General features: G+C 25.4%; 8 protein-coding genes across 8 annotated transcripts; 5 read left to right on the top strand and 3 right to left on the bottom strand.

Annotated features, from left to right (window-relative positions):
* Positions 1 to 100: 100 nt before the first annotated feature.
* Positions 101 to 3,783, top strand: T551_01274 (uncharacterized protein; the record flags this gene model as incomplete). The annotated part of the gene is made up of 16 exons (XM_018373537.1): positions 101 to 187; positions 231 to 309; positions 352 to 803; positions 848 to 1,026; positions 1,070 to 1,404; positions 1,446 to 1,569; positions 1,608 to 1,842; positions 1,882 to 2,151; positions 2,196 to 2,421; positions 2,468 to 2,599; positions 2,640 to 2,737; positions 2,783 to 3,230; positions 3,273 to 3,380; positions 3,424 to 3,467; positions 3,511 to 3,622; positions 3,662 to 3,783. 16 exons carry the CDS (start codon positions 101 to 103, stop codon positions 3,781 to 3,783), a joined length of 3,051 nt encoding a protein of 1,016 aa, XP_018230191.1.
* A 222-nt stretch (positions 3,784 to 4,005) lies between these two features.
* T551_01275 (negative cofactor 2 complex subunit beta) lies at positions 4,006 to 4,513 on the bottom strand (the record flags this gene model as incomplete). Its single annotated transcript, XM_018373538.1, has 3 exons — positions 4,006 to 4,125; positions 4,169 to 4,422; positions 4,474 to 4,513. The coding sequence occupies 3 exons, from the start codon at positions 4,511 to 4,513 to the stop codon at positions 4,006 to 4,008; spliced, it is 414 nt and encodes a 137-aa protein (XP_018230192.1).
* Positions 4,514 to 4,612: 99 nt separating this feature from the next.
* Positions 4,613 to 6,155, top strand: T551_01276 (uncharacterized protein; the record flags this gene model as incomplete). The annotated part of the gene is made up of 8 exons (XM_018373539.1): positions 4,613 to 4,798; positions 4,844 to 4,912; positions 4,953 to 5,076; positions 5,121 to 5,277; positions 5,325 to 5,659; positions 5,703 to 5,838; positions 5,884 to 5,946; positions 5,987 to 6,155. The coding sequence occupies 8 exons, from the start codon at positions 4,613 to 4,615 to the stop codon at positions 6,153 to 6,155; spliced, it is 1,239 nt and encodes a 412-aa protein (XP_018230193.1).
* A 1,404-nt stretch (positions 6,156 to 7,559) lies between these two features.
* Positions 7,560 to 8,102, top strand: T551_01277 (profilin; the record flags this gene model as incomplete). The annotated part of the gene is made up of 4 exons (XM_018373540.1): positions 7,560 to 7,572; positions 7,631 to 7,731; positions 7,782 to 7,916; positions 7,968 to 8,102. The coding sequence occupies 4 exons, from the start codon at positions 7,560 to 7,562 to the stop codon at positions 8,100 to 8,102; spliced, it is 384 nt and encodes a 127-aa protein (XP_018230194.1).
* A 249-nt stretch (positions 8,103 to 8,351) lies between these two features.
* Positions 8,352 to 8,987, bottom strand: T551_01278 (uncharacterized protein; the record flags this gene model as incomplete). Its single annotated transcript, XM_018373541.1, has 6 exons — positions 8,352 to 8,393; positions 8,439 to 8,523; positions 8,569 to 8,744; positions 8,790 to 8,834; positions 8,879 to 8,925; positions 8,966 to 8,987. 6 exons carry the CDS (start codon positions 8,985 to 8,987, stop codon positions 8,352 to 8,354), a joined length of 417 nt encoding a protein of 138 aa, XP_018230195.1.
* A 125-nt stretch (positions 8,988 to 9,112) lies between these two features.
* On the top strand, positions 9,113 to 10,126 carry T551_01279 (uncharacterized protein; the record flags this gene model as incomplete). The annotated part of the gene is made up of 5 exons (XM_018373542.1): positions 9,113 to 9,239; positions 9,282 to 9,424; positions 9,468 to 9,712; positions 9,755 to 9,920; positions 9,965 to 10,126. The coding sequence occupies 5 exons, from the start codon at positions 9,113 to 9,115 to the stop codon at positions 10,124 to 10,126; spliced, it is 843 nt and encodes a 280-aa protein (XP_018230196.1).
* A 137-nt stretch (positions 10,127 to 10,263) lies between these two features.
* T551_01280 (uncharacterized protein) lies at positions 10,264 to 12,657 on the bottom strand (the record flags this gene model as incomplete). The annotated part of the gene is made up of 6 exons (XM_018373543.1): positions 10,264 to 10,997; positions 11,043 to 11,585; positions 11,688 to 11,730; positions 11,786 to 11,915; positions 11,960 to 12,314; positions 12,366 to 12,657. 6 exons carry the CDS (start codon positions 12,655 to 12,657, stop codon positions 10,264 to 10,266), a joined length of 2,097 nt encoding a protein of 698 aa, XP_018230197.1.
* A 141-nt stretch (positions 12,658 to 12,798) lies between these two features.
* T551_01281 (snoRNA-binding rRNA-processing protein ENP1) lies at positions 12,799 to 14,201 on the top strand (the record flags this gene model as incomplete). Its single annotated transcript, XM_018373544.1, has 6 exons — positions 12,799 to 13,044; positions 13,086 to 13,273; positions 13,320 to 13,502; positions 13,545 to 13,689; positions 13,732 to 13,846; positions 13,894 to 14,201. The coding sequence occupies 6 exons, from the start codon at positions 12,799 to 12,801 to the stop codon at positions 14,199 to 14,201; spliced, it is 1,185 nt and encodes a 394-aa protein (XP_018230198.1).
* Positions 14,202 to 14,222: the final 21 nt, after the last annotated feature.

Consider the following 14,222-nt stretch of genomic DNA (forward strand, 5'->3'; position numbering starts at 1 on the left):
TTATGATCATTAAGAGTTATAAAGGATTAAGCTTAGTTCTTTTCAGTTTTGGTATTATTAATTATTTATAAGTGTTTTTTTATTTTTGATATTAAAATTTATGGAAAAAAATTTACATCAAATTTTTATTGCAACCTTAAGTTCTGATCCTAATATTAGAAAAGGTGCAGAGTCACAATTAAAACAAGTAAATTGCATACGTTTTCTATTAATTTTTTTAATATTTTAAGTATTCTATGGCATCCGGTTTTATTGGTGCAATACTTGATCTTATTGCAACAAATGATGATATTTCTATAAAACAAGCTGGTATTTTTTTAATAGAAAAGTATTGTAGCTAATATTAAAAAGCTTCAATTTATTTAAAGAATAGGATTGGAAATGCTTGGGAAAGAAATGATTCTGATTCTAAAATTTCAGAAGATGATAAACATCTTTTTCGGAAACGCTTATTGCCAACATTATTATTAGTTCCTCCGATAATACATTCCCAAATTATATCAATTGTTGGTGTTATATTGTCTCATGATTTTCCTGAGAAATGGTCCGATTTTATGGATCAGGTTGTTCGGCTACTTAATTCTCAGGATGCTCATTATATATATATTGGATTAATAAGCTTTTTGGAAATATCAAAAGTATATAGATATAGATCAGGTGTGCGAAGACAACCTTTTGATGTTGTTGTACAAACTGTATATCCTCGTTTGTTAGAAATTGGTGATCGAGTTGCTAGTGAAAATGATTCTATTGCTGGTGAAATGTTGAAAATTATTTTTAAGTCTTATAAATTTTATATAACGGTTTTTTTTTAATTTTTATATTATTATGTGTTTAATTCTTTTAGCTTGAGCTTTCTCCTTTTATTCAAGATTCAATTGTTCAATGGGTTACATTGTTTTTGCGTGTAATTATAAGAGATCTTCCAATAGATATAGTTATAAATAATCTTGAAGAAAGAGAGCATCATTCATGGTGGAAAGCTAAAAAATGGGCATATTCTAACTTAAATTGTTTGTTTATGAGGTTAAATGGAATTTAATATTAATAATATATTAAGATTTTTTAGATATGGAGAGCCATCAAAATTGTTTAAAGACACATTAAAGAAATATAAATTTTTTGCAAAAATGTTTTCTGAAAATTTTGTTCCTGAGATATTGAAAGTATATTTACAGCAAGTGGAACTTTGGAGTGATGGTAAAATTTGGATTAGTAAACGTTGTCTTTGTTCTTTAAGTATTTTTTTTGAAGAATGTGTTTTTCCAAAGTCTACTTGGACTTTGCTTAAAAGTAAATGCTCTTATTTGATTTCTCATTTTATATTTCCTCTCCTGTGTATAACTAATAGCGATATTGAGTTATGGAATAATGATCCAGTTGAGTATATTCATAAAAATACAGGTATTTATATTTTTACTGTTCTAATTTAGTAATTTCATTAGATATATATGATAATTTTCATTCTCCTGCAGTTTCTGCAACTAGTTTTTTTATTGCATTGGTTGATAATCGTAAGAAATTTACTTTTATGGAAATTTTAGAATTTATAAATGATATTCTGAATACGTATGTTTTTTTATATTTAGGAGTTTCTAATGTTTTAGTTATCAACAAACATGCTTTGAAGAAAGAAATAGCAAAGAAAAAGAAGGCGTGTTGCGGATGATTGGGAGTATATCGCACGTTATTTTAGCTAAAAATAGTCCTATTATAGATAAAATGGAAAATTTTTTTGTTATTCATGTGTTTCCTGAATTTTGGAGTCCTTACGGTTATTTAAGAGCACGTGCGTGTGAGATTATGACTAGATTTGCGGATATTCAGATTAAAGATCAAAATGTATAAAAAAGCCTTAATTAATATTTTTAATTTTTTTAGAATATTGCGCGAGCATATGAAGGAATTATAACATGCTTTCATGATCCCGAGCTTCCTGTTCGTCTTGAAGCTGCTTGTGCTTTGCAGCCAATGATTCAACATGAATATGTAAGAAAAATGGTTGTTTCCCGTATTCCTCAAATAATACAACAACTACTTGATCTTATAAATGAGTTGGATATTGATACTCTTACTACTGTAATGGAAAAATTTGTTGAAGTTTTTTCTGAGGAACTTATACCTTTTTCTGTACAATTAACTGAACAATTGGTGATGTTTTTACTCATAAAATTGTAAAGCTAATTAAGATATAGAGGGATACTTTTTTACGAATTATGCATGAATCTGATACATATGTTGATCAGAATTCTGAGTTGGTCGAATCTAATTATGTTGATGATAAAAGTATGATTCTTATGGGGATTTTGAATACAGTCGCGACCTTGATATTAAATTTAGAAAAAGCACCTGAAGTTTTGTTTCATATAATTAATATTATATCTCCTGTTATAGTGATTATATTAGAAACTGCTTCAGTTGGTAAGTAAATATTTGTATTGAAAAGATTATTGTTTATTATGTTTAGATTTATATGCTGAAATTTTTGAAATTATTAATAATTGCATTTTTTCTGTAAAAAAAGTATCACCTATAATGTGGAACATATATGAGTTATTATATAAAACTTTTAAAAATTCTGGAATTGATTATATTGATGGTATATTTATTTTTTGTTGAATTTAGAATTAATTTTTTAGAAATTTTTCCTGTCCTTGATAATTATATTTTGTATGGTAGAGAACAAATGATATCTAATCCTTCATATTTGATTATTATATATGATATAATAGAAACAGTTAGTAGAATATTTTGTATTTTTATATTCTTACGGTTTTTATAGATATTTACAGCAGAAGATTTAACTACACAAGATAAAATACATGGATGTAAGCTTATTGAATCTGTTTTTTTTAATTTAAAAGGTCATGTTGATCATCATTTGCATTCTTTTGTAAAAATGGCTATGAATCAACTTATGAACGATCTCTGCAAATCATTTAATTCTAGAATATATTTTATAGAAGTTATTATTAGTGCTATTTATTATAACTCTTTAATTACTCTTCAATATTTAGAAAATTGTGGTTGGATAGAGCAATTTTTTAATTTTTGGTTTTCTGATATTGACCGATTTTCTCGTGTTTGTGATAAAAAGCTTTCTATTGTTGCAATATGTAGTTTTTTGTCACTTTCAATAGATCAAATACCTAAATGTATTCAAAAAGAGCTTTCATGGATTTTTCGGGAACAATTAAAGTTATTTCAGACTTTACCGCAGGCTATAGAGAGTTAGTTTTATGGCTTTTTTGTTTTTTATTTATTTATTTTAGATCGTGAAACTATGGAAAGGCTTTTACAGGATGATTCTGAAGGGTTTTCAAAAAATGAGAATTGGAATGATGATACAGATGATGTAGTTGATGAAGATGCTGATAAAGGTTAGAAGATATATTTATAGTATTTTTATTTATTTTATTAAAGATATAGAAAAAAATCATGACTATTTAAATTCTTTGTCTCAAGAGGTATATGTTATTATATTATTAAGTTTTTGTTTACATTATGAAGGATTGGTTAACTTTAGCTACTAATGACGATAATTATACTCTTGAAGAAGAACCTTACGACACTTTGTTAGATAAAATTAATGTTTATGTAATATTTAAGGATTTGATTGATGGTAAATTTGAATTCAATTATTCAAAACTAATATTTTAAGGGATGCAACAGTATAATCAAGCAATGTATAATGAAATTACAAAGGATTTGTCTCAAGAGCATTATTTGATTATTCAGACAATTATAAATCAAGCTTATGCATCTAGTGTTGAATTGAAATAGGATTATAAGGATTATATATTGACGATAGATCATTTGAGTGAAAATGGGAAAATGTTTTGATTTTATATATTTTTAAATCTTATGGATTATATTATGAAATTACATTGCTAAGATTATTAGTTTTATAATATTTAGAGGCTTATAGCATTTGATAATTTATCGAAATATGTAATATAAATTAAATAATTTAATATGAAGTTTTGGTTTTAATGATTGTATCTATTATCCAAGGGAATTTTGGTATTTCTCCCGAGCTTTATTTAGAAGTTCTTCTTGTTGTCGCAAAAGTTCTTCTTGAGACATTCCTGATGTTTCAAGCTTTGATTGTTTTTTTTCACGTGTCTGTTATTTTTAGTGAAAAGTATGGGTTGCATATTTAAGTTACTTTTTGCTGTTTTTTGTGACCTGAAATAACTTGATGAATTTCATCAATATATCCTTGAAATCCAAGTTCTTCAAGAGCTTTGATTACATGTTCTGCTGCAATTGTTTTTTTTGCTTCTCTTTCACATATTTCATTTGCTTCCGACGATATGAGGTGAACGAATTCTACGCAACATTCAATTAAAAGATCTTTTGTTTCTTTTGCAAAAACAAGATCAGGTGGTAACATTTCTGAGACAAGTTTCTGCACCGTCGCTATATCATATAAACATATTAAATATAAACGCGATTTACCGTTTTAAATACCTTTTGGAAGCGAAAGATCATCTTCTATATCTTTCTCCATATGAACAGATTATGTTTCAAGGTCGAAATAGGGCCGTCTTTCTGGTCACGTGAAAAAAATTGGATTTCTTTCAAACTTTAATTTAGATTAAATTTTTAAATGACAGTTCTTATTGTTGATAATGGAGGATATTCGATTAAGTATGGTTTTTCTTTAGATGATTCTCCAAAAATTGCACCAAACTGTATTGCAAAATCTCTTTCTGAAAGAAGGATTTATATAGGATCCCAGGTTTTAGGATGTAAAGACTTCTCTTCACTTCGGTTTCGACGTCCGATTGACAGAGTAATGTTTAACATAGTTTGTATGCATTTGAATAATTTATTTTAGGGTTATCTTGTAAATTGGGAGTCTGAAAAGGTTATTTGGGATCAATTGTTTTCTCAAAAAGATTTTATTGTAAATGGTTGATTTTAATTTATGAGTTCTTACTTTATAGGTCGATTATAATGAAACATCACTTCTTCTTACTGAGCCTCCGTATAATTTTCCCCAATTGCAGTTGGCTTATGATCAAATTATTTTTGAAGAATATGAATTTCAATCATATTATAAATGTATTGGTATATTAAATATCTGTTTCTATGAGAAAATTAAGTTCTATAAGCTAGTTCTTTAGTTCCGTGGAATAATGAAAAAATTTATGAAGTTCAGACAGAAATGAATAAACCACGAGAATTCTCTCTTGTTATTGATAGTGGCTTTAGTTTTACTCATATAATTCCTCTTATTTCAGGTGAGATTCAATGGAAAGCGGTAAAAAGGTTTGTATTTACTTTAAATTATGGTTTATTTATGTTTATATCTTTAGACTTAATGTAGGAGGGAAACTTTTAACGAATTACTTAAAAGAAATTATTTCTTTTAGACATTATGATATCATGGAAGAATTCTTTTTGGCTGATCAAATTAAAAAATCATGTTTTTTTGTGTCTTCTAATTTTAATGATGATATAGAAATTAGTAAAGGGAAGAAACCAGGTAATCTTTCGATTGATTATGTTCTTCCTGATTATAGTACAAATAAGCAAGGATTTGTTTTAACTCCAGGTTCGCAAAGGGATTTAATTGAAGAACGATTGATTTTGACTTTAAAGAATGAAAGATTTATTGTTCCTGAAGTATTATTTAACCCGAGTATAATAAGTAAATATATATATATATTGTTTGATAATTGATAATTATGAAGAATTAAAGCAAGCTGGGATTCCTGAAGCTGTTATGCAATCTTTGAAATTATTAGAAGATGATTTACAGGAGCTTTTATTAGCAAATATTTTTCTTATTGGGGGTAATTCCTTTTTTAAAGGATATTCTGAAAGGCTGTAAAATGATTTAAAAATGTTAGTATTACTTCTAAAAATAAATAGTAGAAAAGAACTTCGATCCTTAGTACCTGCACATTGCAAAATTTTGATTTATCAACCATACAAGTAATTATATTATTTTTTTATTTTTATTTAAAAATGTTAGTCCTGATACATTTGCATGGATGGGTGGCTCTTCCTTGGCTCGTAATACTAAAATATTTAATCAAAAAAAGGTTACAAGAGCTGAATATATGGAATATGGGAGTAATATTTTTTTAAAAAAAAGTGGATTAGATCGTAATAAAGAATTTGATTTGGTTTCTTATGAATAAATGATGATAATGTTTTAAATGGATAATATGTGGTTAGTGATTAAAAACAGTGATTTATTTGTATATATATTGATATATAATTTTTTTACTTTTTTGGGTTAAGATTTTGTGTAAAATATTTTATAAATTGTTTAGATATTTAAGAATGATATATTGGAATTTGAATAATTTAATATTTTAAAATATCTTAATTATAAAAAATATTAATACATTTTTTAACAATATTAATTTACGAAAATTACGAAAATTATGATATATTTTATTATATTTTGTCAAATTTTATATGGAGTTATTTTGAAATATAAATATGTTAATAATTTTTTAATAATATAGTTGTTATTCATTTATAATGTATTTTAAATTAGAGTTATGAGGATAAATTGTAGGTATTTATAAGTTAAGAAATTATTAATTTATAGAATTTTTTTTATGTTTTTCTTATTGTTTGTATTTAGCTTTTTAGTTTAATGAAATTTATTTGTAGTTTATTGAAATATAATATCTTTAGAATCTTGATTTTATTGTCTTTTAATATAAAGAGGAATATTAATCTATATTATTTTTTATATTAATAGATTTTTCTAATAAAAGCTGTATCAGAACTGTTATTATGTAAAATTGTAAATTGTTAAAAATTTTTTCAATTATCTAAAATAATTTTGTATGCATTTTTATTTTTATTATTTGGATGTTTTTTTTTGCATTTATTTTTGTTAAAATATATTATAAAATTATTATGTTTTTAGAATTAGTAATTTTATAATTAAAAATTTTAAAATTATTAATAAAATATACTATAATAACTTATGATTTTATTTTTTATATTTAACAAAAAATTATAGATTTTTTTAAAATATTTGATTGTTTTTAAAATTTTTATATAGTACACAGTATATTTAATTAATGATTTATAATAAAATTGTTTTTTTTTTGTAAATATATTAATGGAAATTGATTCTTAAATTTTATTATAATTATAATTTATATTAATAATTAAATCAAATAAAAATTTTAATAATTAAATCAAATAAAAATTTTAATAATTAAATCAAATAAAAATTACTTTAAATTTATTTTTTTTATATATTTCTGTTCATTACTTTTACTATTTAATATCATTTATAAATTTTAAATTACATAATTAAAATTATTGATCATGTTTCAAATATATTTTCAAGTATAATTTAATGATTTGTATATTTAAATATAATTTTTTGGAATAATATGGATATAGTTTAATTATATAATATTTACAAATATGTTTTTATATAATAACTTTAAAATATTGATATCTTGAAAGTTATCTTTTGTCGAGATTTTATAAAACGGTGTTTAAATAAATTTATAAAAATAAAAGAAATATTAAAATATTAAGGGTTATTGATATATATTGTTTGTTAGAACATGTCTTGGGGAGGTAGAAAAAAGAAAATTTAATGTTTTTATTTCTGGGAAAAAATAATATTTAAAATTAGATTACATTAACAAGAGTCTTCTTGAAACTGGGAAAATTACAAATGCTGCTATTGCTTCTCGAGAGGGTACCAGTGTGTGGGCATCTAATGATGGATTTAGTGTGAGTTTATACTTCTATATTACTGTTGTTTTTATAATACTTTGACTTAGTTAGGACTTGATGAATTAAAAATTCTTGCATCTGGATTTGACGACCCTACTCAGATTCTAGGATCAGGTTTTTATCTTTCTGGGAAGAAATATGTAGCAATTCGTGTTGAAGGACGAAGTATATATGGTAAACAGGTCAGTTTTTTTTTTTAAAATTTTAATTTATGCTAAAGTATCAATATAAAGGGGTCCGAGAGTGTTTATTGTGTGCAAACAGGGAAAACTATCATTATTGCATGCTTTCATAAAACTACGCAGACTGGAGAAGCTGTTAAAATTGTTGAAACCCTTAGTGATTATCTTATTAGCGTAGGGTTTTAACAGTAGTGAATAATAAAATTGTGCATTTTTAAATATTCAATTGTTCATTATATTTCAGAATAGATGGTTTTGGTTAAGATACTGGATTTAAAACATTATTTTTGTTTGCTAGTTTTCGTATTTTTATGAGTTTTATAATTATGTTTTTCATTTATTTTTAAATAAAAATCCTTGTTTGAATACATATTTTTAATAATATTTATTGGTTTTGATTATTATATTTATAGAATATTAGAAAGATGAGAAATATTATACTGGTATTTGATATATACCCATTGTTTTATCCAAGAGCTTATTAGAGAGTTAGTAGCTTTATTTTTTTATATAATACCATACTTTTTTGACTATAGAGATTCTTAAAATAGGTCCGACAATAGGAAATTGTGTTAAGAAAGAAACTATAATTGGAAAGAAGTCCCCACTATTATATTCTTTAGATACATGCATATAGATTTATTTAACTAACAAAAGATTTATAAATCCAAATATCTCAATGATAAATCCAAGAAATGGTTTTTTGAAAAAAACCAGAAACATGCCAAAAAAGAAACATATAGATCCTCGAAGTTTTTGTTTTCTTGAAAAAAATACTAATGTTTTTATTAATCCAATAATTAGTATAAGCCCTGAGATAAATAAAAGCTAAAATTTAAATTAGCATAATAATTTATAATTTGATTGGATCACATTTCCAATGGCCAATAAATTTGCATCAAATAATGTAATTATTCCCTAAAGTTTAATAAATGAATGTAAGTTTGGCAGAAATAATTTACAAGTATTATGAATCCTATTCCGAAAGCTGTCAATACTACTCCAATTTCTATTAACATATTAAATATTTTTATGAAACTAATGTTTACTTTGATTATCTGTAAGCCACATATTTAGCATAAAAAAGATATGTATATATTAAAAGCTTATGATGTTTTTATAATTTTTTTTAGACTTAATCATGTATTGTTGAATTGTTGATAATGTTCGATTTTAGTTTAAAAAAAATATGACTTATGGATATAGAAAATAAAACTAAATTTACTGATGTTCATCGTGCTTTTTTACAGGTTTTTATTTCTAGAAAGAGTATATTAGAGGAACAAGCGATAAATTTATTGTTAATGGCTATTTGTATTTATGGTATATCTTATTAAAAAAGTGATATTTAATTATTATTTCTAGAAAATGCTTCTGTAGATTCTGTTCTAGTGAATATAAATACTCTTGAGTCCTATATTTCTGATATTAATAATGCAATTATTGCTTTAGATTTGGAAATTCGAAAGACAATAGATCAATCTACAGGTGTAGCTATTTGGATACTAGTAATATATGTTTTGAATTTTGATTTATTTTAAATTTTATAAGATAAATACTGCTTCTGATGTTTTTAGTCAGTTATCAACTAATTATAATCCTTCTGAGATTGAATTTTTTAAGCAACTTCTTGATTATATTTTAATAAAAAGTAATACTCGTCAATTAGAAGTTTTTGCTATAACCTCTAGTCAAGCATTAAAGGAATCATGTATAAAGAGTGCAGGATTGTCTAAAGTTTCAGCTGAAGCTTCTTTAGCTGCATTTGTTGAGGAGGGATGGCTTTCGAAAACTATGTAAATTTCTTATTTATATAGAAATGAAATTAATTGTTTAAGGCATGGAACTCATATGTATTTTACTTTGTCACCTAGATCTCTTTTAGAGCTTTATCCTATAATTAAAATGTATATTGACGATTCTGAAAATGATTTAAATCATGAAGGTGCTAAAATAACATCTTTGCTTAAGAGATGTAAAGCATGTCATAATGTTGTTACTCAAGTAATTTTTTAATGCTTTTGATTTTTTAAAGATTAATTTTTAAGGGTTTTCGTTGCTTAAACATTGATTGTCCTATAAGATTTCATGAGTATTGTTCTAAAGCATATATGGCTAGACAAAAAGATAAATTGTGTCCTAAATGTGGAGAAATATGGATAGAAAGAAATTTTGTTGGTAAAAAGGCTGTAGAAAGTGCTAATACTTAATATAAATGGTTTTAAATTATGTATAAGTTTGACTATGATATAGATTTAAGTATAAATATATAAAATTATTTTCTTTATTATTATATTATATACAGATGATATATGTATAGTGATGTAATAATTTAAGGTTTTAGATATTAAATATCTTCGATTTCTTTAATTTCTGAAATTTCTGATGAATTTGTAGTTTCTTTTGTTCTTAATGTTGATAATGATTCTACAATTTCATTTGAAAAACTTAAATCTACTTCGTCTATTAAATCCCATATAATATCTTCTGCAATTTGTTCAGTATATCTTTCAAAAAGTGGTATTATAGTTGATCCAAGTGAAATATCTTTAGGGGGGTATTTAAAAAGAGGGCCAAAATTTAGTCTTACTATACCACCACGATACATGCTTATAGCTGGATAATAGCCTAGCATTCCATCATTTATATCTCGTGTTTGTATAGTTTGTGAATTAGGAGGTAAAAATGCATATAAATCTTGAAATGCTGTTCCCATAAATTTTCCATTTTTATAAACTCTTATAAAAGAATTTTTGATAATTGGTGGATTAGTGATAGGTTTAACTGAATTTGATGCAGGATTCATTAAATCCTCCATTTCTTTTGAAGGTATATATTCTAACTGTTCAAAATAAAGCTGTCCTTTATAACGAATAGGAATTCTGTCTCTAAAAATGTTATTTCTTAGAAAAGATGTATTTTTTGATGCATTTTTTGGAAGAGATACATGGAACCCTATTACATCACCTGTACCAAATGGTTCCATAAAATCGCGAGGTCTAGACATGTGAACTTTTTGTCCACCTTTATCTCGTAATGCATAAGAATACCCATCAAAACCAACAGGTGCATCTAATGAAGCTTTGTGTATTAAATTTAATATGATCTAAATATTTTAAAACTTACCTTCTCTTCGAGCTATTCCAATGCGTACAAATCCACCTTGATCTCCATTTCCTCTTTCAATAATGAATTCAAAATACCAGTCGCCTTCATTCATACAAACATTTGTTCTTGCCATTCTGAATCCTTTTTCTGTTGTTGCAGTCATTCCATCTTTGTCTAAAAGCACATTTTGACTAATATCATTCCAACTAATTCTTGCTCTATATGGAGGTAATTCAATTTGTCTATACATAATATTTGGCATAAGTGGAGTGGCTTCACAAGGAAGATAGCGAAATGTTTTTCTATTAAACGGTTGATCTGTTAGAGAATAAAATTCTTGATTTATATTATTATTTTCAATCCTTATAAATGTAGGTAAACGAGGAGTTGCATTAAAATCAGAAGGCCGATAAGGAGGTGGCCGGATTCTAGGAAGAATAGAGGTATTAAAAACATTAGTATCCAATGTTTTATCTTTTTTTTTTGAATGAGATTCTTTTTTTTTCCATGTTTCCTTTCTCTCTCTTGGTTCTTTAATGTCTTTTTTATTTTCAATATTTTCTTTTTTTGTATTATTAAGACATGCATTCTCAATAAAATTAGAAATAGCTGCAGAATCTTTTAGAATTTTTGTACATATGTTTTCTTCTTGATACATTGAACCTTGTCTCTTGCGAGATACAGTTGATGTTAATTTATGAGAACTCTATTATATTTTAGATGCCAATTTAAGGAAAATAGATATCAAGATTTACTAATACATATGTTGATCTAAATTGGAAGAGATTTGTATCAATTAATGAATAAGGGCTATTTTGTGATCTATTTCCTTCGTCTTGAGCCCTAAAAGCATCTTTGCTCGATGAAAGCAAACTCCCGAGTGTTGATTGCCTAATTAATATCTAGTTAATACAAAGAAAAATAATATTGATTACCATGTACTAGTTTTTTCTTTATCAATACATAAAACTCTCCAATTGAATGAATTTTCAAGAAAAGGAACAATATCTGTTTTTTTTGTAAAAAAATATTCAAGTCTAGACAATTCCATATGATTTTTACTAGAAATCATTTCTTTTGTCCATTTCGGATGATCTGATATTATTTTCTGAGCAGTAAGATTTGCAATAACACATCCACAAATAGCTCTCCATGAGGCTATTGACCGATGGAATTCTTCAATATTTGTATTGCTACATAGACTACAAACTAATGTATAGTTTATTAAAAATGGTAATACTTCGCCCAGAGGGGATCTGAAGCATCGAGCATGAAAGAAATTTCTGCAGACTATACTTTAATGAATATTCCTTTAAATTGTTATATATTGATTGCAATTACCACGACATTGGAAATCTGGTTCATCTAAAGTTCTATCTTGAGAACAGTAGCAATATTTATGTTCTAGGTTAATCGTATGTGTAGAATTCCATGTTAATTCATTAGGATTATAGCTTAATATAGGTTTTTGTGGTATATCTTTTACAATATAATCAAATTCCATTGCTGTCTGTTCTATTTTTTCTTTTGATAATATTTTGTTCAATTGTTTTTCATTACTTACATGTGTATTTGTTTTATCATTATATATATTTATTTGCAAATCATGATCATTTGGAACGCTTTCGTTCATTTTTGTGCTTTAAACAAAATATTTGTTTAAACAATTTTTTAAAATCTTGAAATAATTTATTGAGATAAAATTTTAGATAAAATTCGTTTTATAAAAATAATTAAAATATTATGATTTTTAAATAAATAATTTTAAATAACAATGAAAACAAAAAAATATAAAATAGGGAAAAGCTATAAAGGAAAAGAAGTTTTAGATGGAAAACTTTCTCAAAAAATTCTTAAAATTGCTCGAGAACAACAAGAAGAATTTCATGATAAATATTTTCAGAATTTTCAAAACTTTTCGTTGAAAGCAGCTGAAGATTTCGGTTTAACTGAGTCTTCCTTTGATTCTAGTTGTGATGAAGAGTATTCGGATTTAGAAAATACAGATTTTGAAGAAATTGTGCATTTTTTCTTTATTTTGTATTTGTCTAATTTTAATAGGAAATTGATAAATCTGATCAAGATCTATTTGAAAAGTTTTTGTCTTTTGAACCTATTTCTAGAAAAACTATAGAAAATCAAATATTTAATAAAATAGAAGGACATGGATCATTTATAGGGCTAAATAATAATAATAAAAGGAGTAATTCTATTTCTTTGCCTCCAAAAGTTGTTGACGTTTATACTAAGTAAGTATTTATAATATTATATTGTATTGTTGATAAATGATCTAAGAGTAGGTGTATTATTGTCGAGATATAAATCTGGGAAGCTTCCAAAAGCATTTAAAATAATTCCTTCTTTAGGAAATTGGGATGATATTTTAGTTTTAACATGTCCTGAAAAATGGTCACCTAATGCATGCTATGAAGCAACACGTCTTTTTGTGAGTAATTTGAAATCTTATCAATTTCAAAAGTAATTTTTTGAAAAATAAATAAAAAATTAATTCCTTAATAGATTTTTGTCTACTATACTTTTTGATAGGGTTCGTGAGGATATTTTAGAGAATAAAAAGCTTAATTATCATCTTTATATGTCTTTAAAAAAAAGCATTTATAAGCCTGCTGCATTTTTTAAGGGCTTTTTATTTCCTATTTGTGAAGTATATTTTATTTGTTTTAAATTTTTTCTATAATGAAAATAGAGCAATTGTACACTTAAAGAAGCTGCTATTATAGGTTCTGTTTTATCAAAAGTTTCTGTTCCTGTTTTGCATTCTGCTGCTGCTCTTTTAAGATTATCGGAAATGGATTTTTCTGGTATGTTTTGTGTGTTTTTATAACACTGTTATGTTTAATCTTTATAGGTTCTACGTCATTATTTATTAGAATATTGCTAGATAAAAAATATGCTCTTCCTTATAAAGTTGTGGATGCATTAGTATTTCATTTTATGCGTTGGAAGTCTTTACAGCGCCCTTTAGCTGTTCTTGAACATCAATCTTTTTTAGTTTTTGTTCAAAGGTATAAAAATGACCTCACACCTGATCAAAAGGATGCTTTGTTAGATGTAATAAAGGTTAAAGGACATGAAAAAATTGGGCCTGAAGTAAGAAGAGAATTAGTTAATAGTCTTAATAGAGGCGATGTATCGGTAGAATTTATGGAAACATAACTGTTTATTAAGGATATATTT

Source organism: Pneumocystis jirovecii, assembly GCF_001477535.1.
Source record: "Pneumocystis jirovecii RU7 chromosome Unknown supercont1.5, whole genome shotgun sequence".
Classification (NCBI taxonomy): domain Eukaryota; kingdom Fungi; phylum Ascomycota; class Pneumocystomycetes; order Pneumocystales; family Pneumocystaceae; genus Pneumocystis; species Pneumocystis jirovecii.